At 31.7% G+C, this 19218-nt stretch overlaps 2 protein-coding genes across 4 annotated transcripts in view; both read right to left on the bottom strand.

Annotated features, from left to right (window-relative positions):
• LOC143909925 (3',5'-cyclic-AMP phosphodiesterase-like) overlaps positions 1 to 1324 on the bottom strand; it is a 218150-nt gene extending 216826 nt beyond the window's left edge. Inside the window, exons 1-2 of one of the 2 annotated variants that reach the window (XM_077428215.1) lie at positions 236 to 1324; positions 49 to 205 (exon numbers count right to left, since the gene is read on the bottom strand). In XM_077428215.1, coding sequence (XP_077284341.1) covers positions 49 to 205; positions 236 to 1194 — 1116 coding nt within the window. In that variant the 5' untranslated portion in view covers positions 1195 to 1324. Of the gene's footprint in view, positions 1 to 22 lie in introns of both variants that reach the window. The other variant, XM_077428206.1, reaches the window with a different exon arrangement.
• LOC143910436 (uncharacterized) lies at positions 1244 to 16938 on the bottom strand. Of its 2 annotated transcripts, none has more exons than XR_013260485.1 (2): positions 2071 to 3279; positions 1244 to 1339 (listed from the first exon to the last, which is right to left on the bottom strand). XR_013260485.1 is itself a non-coding variant. In XM_077428910.1 (2 exons), exon 2 carries the CDS (start codon positions 2473 to 2475, stop codon positions 2128 to 2130), a length of 348 nt encoding a protein of 115 aa, XP_077285036.1. In that variant the 5' UTR covers positions 2476 to 2511; positions 16891 to 16938; the 3' UTR covers positions 1675 to 2127. The 2 variants fall into 2 exon arrangements, 1 of the variants encoding a protein (XP_077285036.1); XM_077428910.1 differs by lacking the exon at positions 1244 to 1339 and adding an exon at positions 16891 to 16938 and having other exon boundaries at positions 1675 to 2511.
• Positions 16939 to 19218: the final 2280 nt, after the last annotated feature.

The raw sequence follows: 19218 nt of genomic DNA, 5'->3' as shown, positions 1-19218 counted from the left end.
TGAGTTAAGTTTGAATACTTACTCTAAAATACTATGATCGAAGAAGACCTCTGAAGCTTCCGAGTCACTCCTCGGCAAGATCAACTTGGGCAAAACAATGCCCTTTTTGCGTCTGCCTTTGATGCTGAGGATCGGCTGCGAAAAGTTGAGTAGATCGGGCGTCGTCAGTGGACTGTGAGGACTCAGGATCATCAATTTCCTCGAACTGTCCTGCGAACAGCCCATTCCTATGAACGGACCACCAGATGGTGGAAGACTCAGATGCTGAGGAGTGAGTCTCCTTTCGACGCCGGCGAACAAACCTCGCCTCTTTTCAGCGGTGATTTGAACCGAATCTTCCCCGCTGAAAGAACCACCCATTTCCTCACCGGACAAAGCTCTCCTCTTAAGCCTCATATCGTAGCTTTCAAAGCTTCTATTTTCAGCACAGGAGGTTATTACTTTACGCACGTCTCTCTCACTAGTCGTTAAAAATGATCCCCTGTGAGCGTGCAAAGTCTTTTCGGGCGAAACGTTCAATTGATTCGTAATTTCTTTAGCAACGCGTAAACTTTCCATGGATTTAGCAGTCTCCACTCTACCTGTTGTCAAGTATTGACCGGTTGTCGTTAGATTTTTCTGTCCGAATAGCTTAATCTCCGGCTCATACTCCTCCTGGCTAGAGCTCGAAGTGGCGCTTCGTGAAAATAAGCCTAACTTTGCCGAAAATCTTTGGTCTGTATACCTGGAAGTCATTTTGCCGTCTTCTTTAAATGAATCCAATTGGTGCATGCTACCTCCAGAGCCTTCGTAGTACACTTTAGTTATTCTGTTGCCACTGGCGTCTGTTTCAGATTTAGTTTCAGCGGATTCTTCGGATTCATTCGAAGCTTGGTGAGTTATGATTTGACAGGTAGGTATCACTGCTCCCGTTTCGTCCGTTTTATTTAAAGTTCTTTGCATGCTTTCAGTGGTACTTTGCTTGCTTGAGAGATAGTCAGAGGTGAGTGTGGTTTGATCTAGGTGTTGTTCACTGGATTCTGTCGACTGGGTCGATCTTTTGACGGTGGAAAAGTTCGTTGTTGACTTTTGACTGCTTGAACTTGTAAAAGAAGTGACGTGAGCTTTTACACGAGTAGTCTTCTTCTGTACTACACTGTGTGACGTCACTTTTCCCTCATTCATTTGAGTGGTATCCTCGTCGTCGTCTTCCATCTTGTCGACAAAAGTGTCACTTTACTTCAACGAAAAATCTTGTTGTATATGAACGATCGTTATAATAATAATTCCTTCATTTATTTATTTTATATATTAGATAAATAAATAATATATGTATGTTTTTAATTTTTTATATACATTCCTGAAACGAAAAGAACACTGTTATTAATCTTCTTAAGTGTGCGCTTTGTATTTTTGTTACATTGTATATTTTATAAATGTAATACACTTCACAACACTAAAGCCAAACGTATTAGAGCGCTTTTTTATACACATAAATATGCGATATTTTTATTTATTATTATTCGGATTATGTATACAACTTTTCAGAAGCGTTATTACTGAGAGCGTTGGGTTAGTTCGTATTTCAAACGTTAAATTAAATAAAATTAATAATTCAGTATAGAGAGTACGTATATTATGCGTGTTGGTATATATGTGGTGTATGTGCTATTTTAGAGCGATTGATTCGATTTTGTAAAATGTAAATTTATTCACTTTTTCAGGACATGCTGTATTTTTTTTTTTATTAGATAAACCACTCGTTATAAGTTAAGTTGTGAAAGAGAGGACATTTTGAGAAGACAGAATGGTCAAAAAAGACCAAAATTAAACGTCGATTTATTGCACTAGTGATACTATGTTTTATTACTAAAAAAATCTTAAAGCTCCTATGTATGTATTTATTTAAGAAAAGTTGAATAAGATTTGTTATATGTATAATTATGTATACATACATTAACGAAAACTTTTCCTTTATACATACGTACATATTATATAACCAGTGCAATAAATTCATCGAAATCCAGAGATCGGTATCGACAGATTAACGAGCCAGTATCAGTACACAACGATAATAAAATAAAATATTACTATCGAGACATCACAGAGCCGGTATGTGGGGGGGTTTTTTTTATTGGATGTTGATCATTATTGGTTGGTTTTGTCCTGGAGGGCCAGCGTTGCACCCAGCTCGTTAGACGCCTGGGTCAAAGCCTGCATCTGCTTCTCATCCAGACCGGAAGCCTTGACTTGGACCTTGGCTGACTTGCTGGACTCCTCCTCGGAAGACGAGGACTCATTCCTGATCGTTTTCGCGTTGCCGAATTCGTCAATGAAAGTCTGCTCCTCGAATTCCTCCTCGTAACTGCTCGAGAACGACTGCGAGAACTCTTGGCGAGCCTCTATCGACACCTTCTTTTCGACAGTCTGTTGTTGCATCACAGAGTCCATGGTCTTCTGTACCAACTCGGTGGATGAGGTAATCTTTTCAGCCATTTTGCTTGAATATTACGTACGTCTAAGTTTTACTATCTATAATAAATAAGGGGCATATTTGATACATTTGTTTTTTTTTTAACTATCTACAGATGTATGTATGTATATGTATGTACTGATGTGTCAGTGTTTAGTGTAATGTTTATGTGCTAAAAAAAAGTTCGTCAAAACTTTCGATACGAGGATATTAAGTCTCAATTTGATTATTCGGGATGAAATCTGCCAAGACAATTTTCTTTACCGAAACATAATTTTTTAACTTTTCCCTCTCACCAAAGTCTAGTAAAATTCGTCTAGATCGATCCTAGTAAAATTTAACAATCGAATATCTGTCAAATATAAATTTTATATTAAAGGCATTATATGAAATATATGTAAATACAATCCAACATTTTTCAAAGAATGAGATAAAATCTATGTATCGTTGTTAGATATATTTTTACTCTCCAAAACTCATACTTATCAAATTGATATATTTATATCTACCTATACATATATACATATATTTATACTCGGCCAAATCTTTATGTACTACCTATATACATATATAAATTTATAATATTACTATAAATTCGAAATCGAATTCAAATAATTTTGACAAATGATGATACATAGGTGGCCAGTTTAGTCGGAATCGCTTCTACAATTAAATCAGATAAATTTGCAAACTGATCGACCTGATAGAAAATGATCGACCTGAAGTCACATACTACATATGTACATATATTCGAGGTCTGGCCAGCAACACTGTGTTAGGGCTCTAAATCTTGACCCTTCTGTTATTAGCAGTATATATGTATATACGCTAACCACTGAACCATTTTCATTATATATTCCGATGATTGAAAATGGGATAGATTGAAAATTTATCTCTTTGTTAATTAAGTTTTAATTAGAGCGAGCAGTTTGTCAACCTCCTGAAGCTATTAATAGATGTAATAGATATTACTCTGACTAACAGGAATTGCCGTTAGAAATCCCCGAGGCAATTGTCCTATTAGAACGGCGAGGCACGGCGAGTAAACCGACTATCTACACATGTAGAGATATACATATTTCGAATTAGAATCGTGGTAATAGTATACATACGTATGTTCGAATAGTGTAAAAATTGAAATTTAGTCCATTTCCTGCCGCAGGAAGCAGAGCTGTATTACCCATCGCAGCGTAAAGGCATAAAGGCGGAAATGGTGATCTATCATGTACCACTCGACACAATCGCGTAAACGCAAATCCTTTTGATCAGGTTTGCACAAGCGAAAGCTGCCCGGGAGCTTTAGGTAGATGTGAATTTCCAAGAGAAAGATGCTTCCTCCCCTTCTCGGGTATCGATTTTCGTGGTCCTGGGCAGCATCCGCAAAAGCTGGCACTGGTGTGTTTACCAGAGCTACGAGCTAGAGAGAGAGAATGCGAAAAGACAAATGCAGTAGTATTTTTCAACTTCAGGTGTTTCGCCGAGTAGGGTTTCAAATCCCGAGACGAGCCTTACTAATGATTCAATTAAAAGCCTTCACCTATCATGCCTCCACTCGTCGGCTCAACTTTGCACTGTAAAAAATGCGAATTTATCTCCCTGAAACGCAAGGAGAAAAGCCTCGATTACATTTTCTTCACATTAAAGTCAACTCCCTATACATACATACAATGGCTTGTTAGTAAAAAGTAAGAAATGTATAAAAAAAATCATTTCCCGCATCAAATTTTCTATACTATTTTTATTTTTAATCAATCATGCACACTCGTCATTACGGATCGCTCCAATGCGACGAGTGTACTATACAGATAAAGAAATATCAATTATAAATATAAAATTGTTATATATTTTACGACATAAATGTTATATAAATATAACTTTATATACGATATAAATGTTATATATACGACATATACGGTCAAAAATTGTACAGAAACATTGTAAAAATTAAACAAAGTAAATACAATCAACATTCACAGAGACATTAATGGAAAAATTTGCAGCATTTATAGAATCGAGATGCTGAATAATTCAATTTTTTGCCTAATAAGACAAGAGATGCCAATTTCTAAGAATCGTTTCAATTAAAATTAGATAAATTGGCAAACTCTGATAGGAAACCATCGACTTGGAGTCACATATCCAAGGTCTGGCAAGCAGTAACCAGTAGATATCGAATCCGTGACCACTTTGACCGATCCGTCCTTGAAGCTGGTTATTATGAAATATATTAATCTGTGATTCTGAGGAAACAACTTTTATTACAAATTTATATTATCATTACGAAGTTAATTTATTCATTGCATTATTCATTGTATTATGAAATTAAAAATTTATTTTCATAAGTTTCAAATCTATGCTTAAATTTACGTCTCTCTCAATCTGAACTTTTATGTTAATTTCGTGGATTCAATCCAAAGAAATTTACCATTCTACATGATGAATTTGATATTAAGTGTATTTTAAACTGGTGAACTCATCTATATCTATTACAGTTTCACTTAAAAGTTTAAGGAATGAAATTTGAATTTGGATTTGCGAAAGCGCGAGCAAACAAACCCCTTACTGTGTAAAACACGTTTTTCAACGAAAATCTTTTTAACCAAATAGCTCATCTACATATGTACATACTTTTTAAATAGATTGGTTCTAGTTTTGTTTATGGCTATATACAAATTCGAGAGAATGCTGTCAATGCCTCAGTTACGAGAAGCATCGCTTTTCATACAATATTTTCATCCAAATGCGTGCTTTTTGTTAATCACATAAAAAATTGAACATACATATTTTAAACCAAAAATATAATTTTCAACCCAGCTTCGAATTATGGCGCGCTTTCCAAATGCGCTGCTCTGCTCATAAATTCGATTTAAAAACGTCTTCAAAGCAAAAAGCGTAATGAATACGACTAATCCAGTTTTACTTTAAGAATTAGTGTTATTTTCATGACGGATTAATTCGAGCGGAATCAGGAAATGTTCTTTTGATATGTGCGAGCACACATACATACACACGTCTTGAAAATACGCATTGCGATAAAGTACGTGGATACTAATTAATACAAATGGTAGTCAGATAGATATATTGAATCCTGATTTATCAATTTATTCAACCGTGCAAATTAATGCAAGTCATGCCGTCAAAGCATTGGACGTTAAATATCGGAAAATTATAGCGTTACGGATTTTCAGAAAAGCTCTACGATTATAATTGGAACTAACATCCCTAAACAACCTTGTTGTTTCATCCCTGAAGTCTCATTATCATTGCAAATGAAACATTAATTTGAATTGCAAAAACTCGAGTCACTCGAGATTTTCTTCAGAAATATTCGTACGATCAATATATTTGATGAACACTCAATTTTCTAGTATATTCCGAATAAAAAACATAAAAAATAAAACAACCCAAAGAACTATCATCACTAACAGAGGGTATATTTATGTACATACATATACATATACATATGTGTGTATCATAAAATATTATATTACGATGACACAAGTATTGTACGGAGTCGGATTGTGCATATACATATGTATCTACTAAATGGATATGATACCCGACATTGTACATGTATGTACATATATATATATTTATTTAGAAGTATGTATTTAAATACATAATCGGAAAGCTTTGTTCCTATTGAGTTCAAACGGTGACTGAAATTCTGCATTATGCATTCGTTTCGCGTAATTGGTCCACACTAGAACTACACAGTTGCAAATTGTGTTTTCAAATTATACCCGGTGGAGTGGTATATACAATGAATGTGGCATAAAAGTCATACAAGGTAATACATACATTCTTCGTATGAGTACAAAATTGCGTAGAAATTTAAATGTAAAATTACGAATGCACACATATATACATATACATTAAATTTTTTAGAAATAATTATACTATTATTTTACCTACTACATGTAATTCTAGTGAACAATGAAATGAAACAAGAAATTTAATAAAAAGTAATCTCGATTAATTCTGTAATATGTATATTTAATTTTAAATGGGATTACCCATTGGATAAGAGAAAAATGAGAACATTAATTTTCCTAACTTCCTATATTTTTAGAATCGTCCATCTACTACATAAATTCCATATCCTTTTAATTTACGTATGTATTACTATTTTTTGTAATTGCTTCGAATCGATTTTCGATTTAATCATTTATTTAATATTATCTATAAATACATATGTATGTTTTGTTAATTTTTATAATTAAAACCAAAATAATACTTCTTTGAAAAATTCTAAATAAAAATAGTCCATTAATTAGGCTCGTATATATATGTATATATATATATATATATATATATATATATATATATATATATATATATATATATATATATATATATATATATATATATATTTATATATATATATATATATATATATATATATATATATATATATATATATATATATATATATATATATATATATATATATATATATGTAAAAGTTAAATACCATAGGTTTCGCTTAGAGGTAAAACACGTATTGACTTCATGGGAAATAATATATGTACATTAATAATATATGTACAGTAAAATAATATATATATACATATATTATTATATATATAAATATATGTACATTATATATATACATATATACATATACTATTAAATTGTATTATATTTTAATTTATTTCAAAGTTTTTTACTTATGTATGCAATACTTTCAGGAATATTACATTAAGTGTATTATAAAACAAAGATTTCTTGTTTAATATGATGTATTTCACATACGGCTGTACTAAATACATTTGTGACACTTCCACTTGTCATTTATAACAAATCAACATGCTTTTCTTCCGTATGCTTTTAAATAAATTGTCGGATTTGAAACAGTTCAAATGGAATGAAATGCAATCTGAAAACACGCCAGAAACGAGCTCAAAGCTCACCATGGTAGTTCAGATTTAGCTGGAGCGAAAATCCTACACAATAAATATCATTCTTTCGAATAGTATCCTATTTCGAACCGACTTTTAGACACAAAGAAACATTCACCTGAAACTCGTATTCGACAAAGGCTGATCCTGTTTACTATCTTGGCACACGTCTGAACATCAACTTGACTGACTAATGAAACGAAGCATTGCCAAAGTGTAACTGACATGTCTAGCCGTCTGTTAATCACATTTATGACTGTCTAATGATGTACCCGTTCTCTTCCCGTTTGAATTTTTAACGAGCCAAATAAGTTTAAAGTTGATAAATTGGAGGGCGAGCAAGTTCTAATCGCGAAAGTTTAACGTTGTAATGGTGAAACTTGCACTCGTATGAGACCACGAGCGACGTTCTTTAATTTAAATAAATGGCAGGTCAAAATGAGCATCATCTTGCTAAAAATAGTGGACAAAGCTACAATGAGACTTATATTCAGTTAGATTTTTAAGCTTTTATTATTTGTCCGATATGGTATACTAGTGGTTTTACCCGGCTTCACTCGATGTTTGTAATATAAACAGCTTATACATGACAAATGATCTAATAGTAAAAATTCATATTTATGTTTTTTTATTAAATTTATTTGAATCTAAAAAAAATAATATCATACGATATCAATATCGTCGTCATAGAAACTTTGATTTGTTTTCGATGTTCATAACAAACCTTACATACATAGTTACACAGTTACATGCAAAGTCTCTTTTGAAATTATATATTAAATATTAATATGTATATCGTAGTCGGATCAAAATTTACCGACTCCAACTTTATTTTATGATTCGACTCCAACGCCGACGCCAACTTGAACGATTTTTGTAAGATCGACTTTTCTTGCTAACGTATAAAATTGTTACTAATAAAAATTATAGCGATTTTCAAAACATTACATAAATAAATGGAATTAAAAAAATCACGAAAAATTGACATGTAAGCCAATTTATTAAATTATTGGTGATGAAATAGGTATAAATTAAATGTAAGTAGATATGTGTATGAATTTCAAACACAAATAAATAAATGCGAAAAATTAGAATAAAAAAAAATATGAGACATAGGAAACAATCTATTTTGGCGACAAAACATCAGAAAAAGGTGCAATGCTACGGTTTTATTTATAATGTAATTTAAAATCATGATTTTTATAACGAAATTATTAAATTTAAATTGATCGTTTCTTCATTAAAATTAGAGACTAGTTGACACATACTGTTATACTATTAATTAAAGAAAATATTAAAAGGAGAAGGAGTCGGTTGATTTTTAACGTTTCCGACTTCGCTTGAAATGCTCCGACTTCACGAATCCGACTCTCACTCCAGAGCTCTGATAAATAGGCTTACAAAATATAATACTTGTAAGTTCTGAGATTTGGCGAAATTTTTATTATAACATTGAAGACTTTCCCTTTATTTTCGCCATTGTTTGTGTGTAATTTACATAAGTCAAGTTTGAGATTCCGTTTGAGAAAACACGAGGATTATAATGTGTAAATTATTTAAACTTCGGCATTGTTTAAAGTTTTGGATGTGAGCTCTAAACTTGTGTAGAATTAATTTTGCATTGACTTGCGTGAAGGATACAACACTTCATTAGCAATGTAATGCTGTAATAATTAACAAAAAACCGGGGAAATATAATAAATTGCTATTTCGAAAATAAAAATTACCCTTGGGATTTCGGCTTCGTTTTGTGCGACGTTTTGAGTGGAAATTATGTGTAAGATTGAAATTTTTGATAGCGAAACACATATCTTGGCCCGGACGATGTGCGCTCGTATTATATTTTCGGCTAAATATTTCGCTGAAAAACAAATTTTGCACATTAGTAATAATTTTAAAATTTACATGACGTCTCGGCTAAATTATCACATTATCCAAAATGTACGATGCCTAATTAGAGCCGACGAAAAAAGGTCTACGAACTTCGAGACAGACTTCGTATTATATATTTGGGAGAAGATGTTTAAACAATGATCATCGTTGTAAGTTTTTCAGCTTGCAATACACATTTGCTATGACGTCACGTATTCACAAACATACACACACATATACAAGGCCTGATCTAGATTTAAACAGGTGTCACGTGAAAATTCCGAACAGTTTCTGGTCGACGACGAAAATATACATCGAATTACATACATCATCCATCTAAACGACCGAGTTGCGGATATTGGCTCTCAGAAACTACTTAATTATATACAAAACTATTGAACTGAAACTTGTGAAATTTCATAAAATTAGTTCATCTATCCTGTCAACGCAAAACTCAAAACGACAAATGAATTCCTACAATGAATTTTAATCTATATTCAAAGCTGTCGAGAGCTATAATTTAAACGTTCTTCATCCTTGTCTTGAATGCAAATATATTTTTATACTATTAGATCAATATTTCAACAATATATTATTACACACGGCTGCGTTGGAACACTTAAGTCATACTTTTGTATATATAATGTTTAATTTAATTTATTTACGGTGACTTTTGTGCGTGTGGAAATTCGCACGGCGAGTCTTATGAGAAAAGTCCCGCTGATTCGGTGATTTATTCCGTGGCTCGTTTATGATCACTCTGTACATCTAGGACCTTCATTTCCTGCCCGAGATCGATAGTAAATTCAATCAGGATACGTGCACGTCTAATAATATATGTTCAAGCTGAGTGTTCGGAAAGGGAACACACGACCTTATTGTGAATATTATATTATATAACGAGCGCACAAAATAAGGAATTTCGCGGGGAAAATTCGCACGTAGGATTTTCAAAGATGAAATCGGTGGGCTTTAATATTTCATTGTGATATATTCGAACGTAAGTGCGTGTTTATAAATATTTTTTCATCGAAAATTCTACAAGCATACGATGAATGTATGTAGCTTTTGTATGTTTATTCATTGTTGGCATAATATTCAATATCAAAACATATTTTCATGGAAAATGTATGTATGTACATATATCAGCAATTCAAAAAATAATAAAGTATACTTTGTGTAATATGTCTAACGTTACAGAAAGAACCGATGTATGATATAATAAAATTTGTACGATGTTTATTGCATTACCCAAATCGAAAAACCCAAATTGATACAATAAAATTCATACTCATGTGAATGACATGTCTATTCCTTTTGAAAATGTTTTAAACATTTATTAAATTATGTACAAATTTTCAAACTAATTTCTGCAAGGGTAAATACAATTTGTAAAGTTCGTTCAACTTTATAATAGCATTTAGTGTTTAGTTGCACGTTAGATAAATTATAACTTATAAATAGGCAAATTTGGTGAAATTAATTCACCCACGTGTACTATGAACTGATTCTAACTAATTCTACCACTTTTATTTGAACCGATTCTAAGTAATTCTCTCGCTCGTATATGAACTGAGTGATTGCTTTGAAATAAGCGCCATCATTAAACTGATTCGATGCAATGAAAATATTTGTGGTGAAAGATTTATCAGAATATATACCTATGTATTATGAAATCAACCTTTACAATTCATGTTAATGTTGAATTGTTTGATAATTCATATTTACTCTAAATTTCAATCGAATTATATTTATTTAGGTCTTATCTAATCTGAACATTTAAAAATAATGTTCATTTTTTATTAGGATGTAAAAAATTATACTCCAACGTCACTTTTATAAAAAAAATCAAAGTGATACCGTTTCTTGGACATGATAAAATATCAGGTGTGTTCATATTAAATTACAAACAAATTCAACATACAATGAATGTTGTGTTCTTGCTTAAATATGTATGATGCAATTTAATATATATAGAACATATTTTTCGATGCATCGTAACCTACTCTCAAATATAAATTAAAAAATTGTATGTGAGTATATTCAGTGATAATTTCCGATTTATTCAATTTATTTGACGCGTAGTATATAAAGCGAAAAAGGTTACGAAGGGATAGAAACGGACAGTATATATTTATAAATCACATTAGACTTTGATTTCTTACAGTTGGATGTTTACCCTAATGTAAATGTGTGTAGAGACGGATTTAGACGTAGCTGTTATCAGCTCAAAAGCGTGTGAATCACAAGATTCGAAATTAAAATCGATTTTCGCACACAAACAGTGGACTCTTTCGTCCGTCTAGTGAGGCGGAAAAATAAAACAGTTTTCGTTGGCACAAAAACGACATATTTTCACATTGTTTCACAGGTTGGAAATAAACAGAATATAGATCTTATGAGCCATATCGCATTACATGCGAGAGCACGTCAAATGTATCTCTTTTTGTCTCAACATTGCGTAAAACAGTCTAAGTGTACTAATCGCGCGAACAAATTGAACATGTACTCTCATATCAAAATAAGTTTTTCCGCATAGTTGTTGATGGAAATTTACATTTTTTTGTATTGTGTAAACCCAACGCTCTACAGTAGCTTGTTTAGACAATCATTTAGTTAAGATATACACGCTGCAAGAATATTAATTGCAGTGTTGTAAATCATTCACTGAGATAAATCCCGCACACGTCACTGCTCGAGAACAAGAAAGAACTGATTTTTTTTCATTTATTTATTTTTCAATGAAAAACGTTGTTTTTTTAAGAATGTTTTTATATCACACGCGGCCAACACTTTCGATTTACGTCTATGTATTTTTTTTTGACGTCGTTGACATGCACGTTTGAGATGCACTGATCTTACAATGGCGGGTCGACGAGACACGTACGCGTAGTGTGACGCGTTAACAGACACTGATTCTAGTGTTGCTAATTCGGTAGCACTCTTACGAACGACTTAACCCTTTCGATGACGCGTTTTATTCATGCTATATATAGACACGTGCTTTTAATTAATTTATCGATTTATCAACGTTGGTTATCCGGTTGATATAAAAATTTCAATTTTTCCAGGAAATCATCACTTTATCTGCTAATATCATGCTTTGCAGGATAGCAGATAAAGTCAAATTGGAATTTTTTTCTCATTGATCCCTCGTGTTATGTTATGTTATTATTATTGTAATACGATCCTGCATTGCAGAATTTAAAAATTTTATTTAAATAAAATATATGTATTATAAATATTTAGATTTTTTTTTCAATAAATAGAAATAAGTGATGAAAGCTATTTTTAACTGTCGTTAAAAATCGCTTAATTTTTTAGACGTCGCATATTTCGGCTTACGCTTTGTAGTGTTGCATTTTGTTTTGTTAACACGTTAAAGTCCTCGTATTTCGCACAAAAAATTACGTCTGAATATGTCATTGAATAGATACACAAAAAGTGATGACTGGCATTGAAATTCATATACTTTTTTACTCGTATTTAACACGGTTCATTTGACACATTCAAATCCAGTAAAATTCAATGCAGATTGCAATATTCAATGTGTTTTCGTGTAAGATGAAATAAATAATAGTGACTGATATAGCAGCATTAAAATTACACGGTAATTTTTAGTATTGAAATGTTTTTCCATACAAATTAAAGTCCACGTACATATACATGCATACGTTTGTAAATTTTACATTTAAATATAAATTGTATGTAAATAAATGCAAAAAAATAAACATCAATGATATCTCCAATACATTTTTGATGCCATTATTAAAAAATTGAACTTTCGATGGTTTTTTTCTTTAGATATTTTTCAACGCTTATCATACACAGTTCAACAGTGCATCATGATAGACTTCGGCCGATACATTAAAGGCCAATAAATTAATAAAATTCAAATGCTTAAATAGAAATTAAGAATTAATTCGTAGTTAACATCAAGGGCGCAGCGTGTTAAATAATTAATCACATTCAATAACCTAACAAACTGAATAAATTATTTCATATATGTATGTGTGTGTAAACATAAATGTAGATATAGTCTATCGCAACACGCTAACACTTATCGCGCGTATCTTCGAGTTTATCACCGTTTTAATTGAGCCGTAACGAAATGTTGCGGTTTAACCTAATCTAAATAATTCAACACGTCAAATTTCTCATTTTCTACAAAAACATAACACACGGGCGATGTAATACATTTCAAATTCCATTCGTTACACAAGTGGGTTGGAATTCGTTGATGTATTTCATAGAGTATTGGGAGGGGGTTATTTTCGCTGTACATTTTCGTAGGCACAAAGCCGATACATTTCTTTTCGGATTGTTGAATTATTAAGTCACCCCTGGTTGCACCACCTCTCTATACATTTTTAAACAGCGACTTACGAACAAGCAATTCATTAGGGGGTTATACGAGCCTCTTAATCAGGCGATGTGTCGAGGGGATTAGGGGGTCAGAGGGAGATGAAACGACTTTCGAAGAAATTTTCAAGATATCGTTCATTCGCTCGTTAACGGGTTGAAACCCTTTGAATTATCCTGAACGAGGGGTTTGATTAATAAATGGTAGGATCCTCGCCCCACTCGTCTAACGAATAATTGCGCGCATCTTTAAGGTTGAAATGAATTGTTAATCATGTAATGCGGCTGAGAAGGAGTTGGCAGACGCTTTGAGTCACGTTTGAAATTTCCGTTAGCGGAAATTGGTCGAGTTAAAATTATCCGCGATTTTTTTGTTTTTGACTCAATTTAAAGACGCGAAATTGCGCACGCGCGCGGGATGGAAAGTGTTGACGAGCGAAAGTCAATACGGTAGACTGTATATAACACATCATTTTTAACAGGTGAAATTATTATTATCCAATATGTTTATACAAAATATATAATTAAAAATTTTTCATGTATGTATGTACTCTACCATATTTGTATTATTTCAGAAGCAAACAATTTCAATATACAAAGCAATAGAAAACAAATATTATATCAGATATTTCATTATACGTATTAGAAATATTTCATTCAAAGCATAATGAAATATTTTATAAATAAGGTAGTGAAACGGTCCCCGAAAATGAAATATTTTGAATTCGCTAAGGAATATTGTATATATATATATATATATATATATATATATATATATATATATATATATATATATATATATATATACATATGTACATATTATATTAACTCATAGTTTATGAGTATCATCAAGTTGTGGTTATGTTCAATGTTATGTAGTTTCTAACTAAAAATTTGAAGAACTATTTATATTATTGTTCGTGTAAAGTGGATACAATATGTGAAATAACTAGACTAGTTTTCAATATATTGATTTAATAATAAATATTAATTTCTCTTGAAACTTTTATGGATATATCATATATTCATAAAGAGTCTAAATTATACATACATATGTAGACTGTCAGTGTATTGTAACCGGATTGAATCTCGTGAGTAATTGCTTGACATTCGAAATTCCCTGAATCTTTTTGTAATTAAAATACAAATTTACTAAACCTAATAAATGTAAACAATAGCAGTGATAATGGAGTATCGTTTCCAAACATAAAATTTATATGAATTTGGATTCATACTATTGAAAACACTTATGAAGTTGCAGGTGTCTATTCTAAGAAAGAAGTCAATATTATTATTTAATAATATCATCAAACAAGTATTCATTATATACATATACATTGAAATGAATCTCGAAACCATCAGCTCTAAAACTGATTAGGTTGTTGGTGGTTTTTGCTAAATTTTACGTCTTTACTATGTTGCAGAAGAAACAAATCGTTTCATAAAAGTTTCATAAATCACGAAGATGGTTACGTCAAAATATTACTCTCATGGACGAGATCCATATCAAAATACTATGTATGTGTACATATTGTATTATATTAGTCTACAATACATACATATATAATCTAGTGAATATATACATATGTATTATATAATAGAAATTATGAGACAATTTCAACCACACGTTTGCCTATTATTCTAATACAATAATTATTCACGTGTAAAGCTGTGATTTTAATAAATTATATTACACTTAAATGCTATTCAAATCGATCGGAACGGTTTCATCAAATGGCATTCAGAGGGTCAAAGGGTATTTTGAAACATTTTCAAAAATAAATGCATTAACGCATATAAATGAGCCTATCAATTTTTTATAGGTAAAACACAATAAGGACTAAATTCCTTTAGAGACTGCCAAAATTCCATTGTCCACACGACCCCGAAAACAATGACCGCACAAAGGAGCATTCAACGGAAGTATGGCAGAAGCAGTTTTCCATTGTCCTAGGAATAATCTAAATAAACGCATTCCCGTCTTCAGAAAATGGGGTCAAACTTTTCCATAAAATCATAAGCTATTATTTACAGGTTTCAAAAACGTGAATATTTTGAGCGATGGTCAAATAACCATCAAACGAATGTATTAAAAAAGTCTTTGACAAGCATTTTTTTGCAATATGTTACATTTTTTTAAACTTTTGATTAACCATCCTGATTTTCGACCAATTTCTACAGACAACAGAAAAGTTTAGGACAATTGCCAGTATTTTTTTCATGAAGCAACGTGTATTTTTTTGTTAGAAACTATTTTCAGACTGACGACTAAACACTGGCGGAATTTTCTTCGAAACAACACCGTGTAAATTCGTATCATTTTATCTCGTATACTGATTTTCTTTTTTATTTTATTATAATACAATAACGAAGGAAATTGAGTCATCAATCATGTGCCCTCTATTCCCACGTTGACGTCGCGATATTAAACGCTAAAGAGAATGCCATCGCGAATCTTTTATCGAGCTTTTATCTCGTGCAAAAAAGCTGTATTATTTTATTATATTCGTCGACAGGTTTATCAGGTGCCTGCGTTTACATTTCCGAATATATCTCTGGAGGAGAAGCATACACCGAATTCACATATTGAATATTAATAGAAGTAAATACGATAAATCGTTTAGCAAGATACTGGGAATGTTTTAAATTTTCTGACCACGTTTTTCATATTGTGTTTTGCAAGATAATTTTACAAAAAAATTAAATATGTGATCATTTTTGAGACTTAATTCCGTCTAATTAATATCAGTATTTTTTTAATTGTATTTTTTTAAAATAAAAACTACAACAGCTAAATCAAATTCATCTGATTAACTATCATAAAAAATTAACAATTTCTTAAAATCGGCCTTTTGACTATTTAATATGGTTTCGTTGAATGCGAAATAGTATTTGAATATGAAAAGAGGAGTGCGGAGCGTCCTAATCCTTCGACCATATATGTACGTAGCACGTTAAGCAAATATTTAACGTTTTAATTTCACCATTTACAAATCCTAATTAAACAATTTTAAAAATTGCATTGGTTGTTACGTCTTTGTAGTGTATTTCAGTGTGCTTAAATTTTCAATGTGATTTAAAATTAATATAAAAAACAAATAAAAAGTAAAATCACTAGTTTTCGAACAGAATTTGTAAATCACTCGAGGCTTTACTTTGAAAATATTTTTGAGGCCGTTGGAATTTTTGCACATTTTTTTCACACCAAAAATCACAAGTGTCGAGTGTGTGTGTGTGTGTTTTTGAAAATATAAAAGTGGATGTAAATGTGTCTTATTGTAATAAATGTGTGTTTGTACGAACGGCGTGTGTTTGGGAACGCGTGCACGGTTTCACAGTTGGAGTGCGACTGAGGAGGGCCGCTGCGCGCGCGAAATCTATTATTCATCGGACCAATGAGAGCTTTCGAAAGCTTTCGGAAGCTCGCGCTCTTTTCGAAAAAGCTCACCTTTGTGCCGGCGATAATTGCGATGGGAGACGTTGTGACCTCGATGCGTCCAAAGCCCACGCGTGTAGAAAATTGACGCAAAAATACACATTTCCCTCCCCCGAAAAATCGTAAAAAACACACGGGACAGTGAGCTTTGACACCACCGCGACGAAAAGGTTATAATTTAGCCGAAGATCCTGATCCTTTTTCTCCTTTTCCCAAAAGCGTGCACACCGTTGAAATCCCCTTGACGGTGGACTTAGCTGCGAAAGCTCTCAGCTTTCATACGTACAATATGTGCCTTTGTTATATTTTCGGTTCGGTCATCAATTATCATTTTTATTATATTATATTTGAAATATGTGTACGTATGTATGGATAGTCTGAAAGCTTCGTTGAATCGTCGTATTGTTCGTCAAAGTGAGTTGTTAGGTATTAATAAACTTCCTGTCAAACTTCAAGGAAAGTTAGCGTTGCTAACTATATGTAGGTACTATCATATTGAATATTGTAACGTAATAATGTCAGAATGTAAAATAAATAAAAATGTTGCCAGTTATGGAATTTTTTAACACTTATAAAAAATATATTGTAAATATAGGTATAAAATTTCAGATATTTTAATAGATATAGGGTGTGAAAATTTTGAATTTTAATTTTAAGGTTAGCAATACAATCGTGGACAAATGTATTAGACCACTTGTAAAAACTGAGCAAAATGGCAAAGTTTGAAAACGATCGGATAAGAACCCAAATTTCGTCAGACGAAATCAGACGAAAAAATTCGGGTGTGACCAACCCATGACTTTATCTATGTATTTGAGGAATATAAGAAGGTTACAAAACAAAATTCGATATTGAACTAATAACCATGATAGCGATACAAATTGAGCGCAAATATATGAAAATACTTGCACAAGACAAAATTTCTACTTCCGGTTGTCGGATTTTGTTCAAATTTTTTTTTTATTTAAAATCAGTATAATTATTATACACATTTAATATCAAGAGGATAAAAATAATTTAAAAGGTCAAAATAAAATAATGAAATATTGTTTTAAAAAAAATTCTACTTCGGGTTTACGAATTCTGACCAAAACGTTACCAAATCTAAGTTAGTACATAAATAATACAAATATAAATTTTCAGCTTAATACGTTCAGGGGTGTGGACAGGATCCAGGCGACAACATTTTTGACCTTCATTCCGGAAGCTTCCGCAAGGGAAAAAATCCCACTTCCGGTTTATTAAATTTAGTGATTTTTTTTCTAATTACATTGATACAAGAATTATACTTGCATTTTTTCGTGAAGACCACACATGTTTAAGGGGTCGAAAAAAATAGTGGAAGAAAAATCGAACAAGAGTAAACTGCCACTTCCGGTTGACGGAGGCTTACCAAATTTTATACATAACTTGGTATTGAGCTTAAACTGATCGATATGAAATTTTAGTTCGATAAATCAAAAGGCTTTTGAGAAAAACATAAAAAACCTCGATTCTCTAGAGTAAAAGTACTACTTCCGGTTCAGATAAAAATATTTAAAAAATATAAAATTATAAAAATTATTATTTCTAGTACATGTAAAAAAAATTCAGTCCGATTCAGTTAGTAGAAAATCGAATTCAAAAACTTAAAAAAAAGAGGACACCTATAACGTGAGGTACCATTTCCGGTCAACTTAAAAATTTGAAAAAAATTTACATAGTGTCGATAAAAATTTCACTAACCGATACTAAGTTTCGGTTCGATAGGACTAACGGTGTTGAAAAAATCTCCAAAATACACAGACACACACACACATTTTTTCTAGATCATAAAAACGTGATCAGTAATCGATTCTGAGTTCGAATCAGTCAAAATCTCGAGTTCGAATTTTCGCATGATCACAAAACTTCATCTATTGTTACTACGTACATAGGTAAAGTAAAAATCGAAAGCGAAGTAAGAAGAGGCTAGTAAAAAATGCTTGAACCAAAAATACTAGTATACATATAAAATAATAGTATTTGAAACAGTCAATATCTGTATCGTATTTTACTAGAGAATCCTCTATTGTTTAACACTACTTTCTCTTCCTGGGCTGATCATTATTTAAAAAAATACAAAATTGTTAATTTTTCGCAAATCAAAGTGGTTTTTTCGCCATGTTGTTCTCATAATCCATATCATTTTAATTTTTTGAAATGAAATTTGTTTT

The sequence above is a fragment of the Arctopsyche grandis genome, chromosome 1 (genome assembly GCF_051622035.1).
Source record: "Arctopsyche grandis isolate Sample6627 chromosome 1, ASM5162203v2, whole genome shotgun sequence".
Taxonomy (NCBI): domain Eukaryota; kingdom Metazoa; phylum Arthropoda; class Insecta; order Trichoptera; family Hydropsychidae; genus Arctopsyche; species Arctopsyche grandis.
Note: the sequence above shows the minus strand (reverse complement) of the source record. Positions and strands in the feature narration are given on the sequence as shown.

Excerpts from the sequence above, each read along its gene's own strand:
- LOC143910436 (XM_077428910.1), bottom strand. The coding sequence starts at position 2,475 with ATGGCTGAAAAGATTACCTCATCCACCGAGTTGGTACAGAAGACCATG.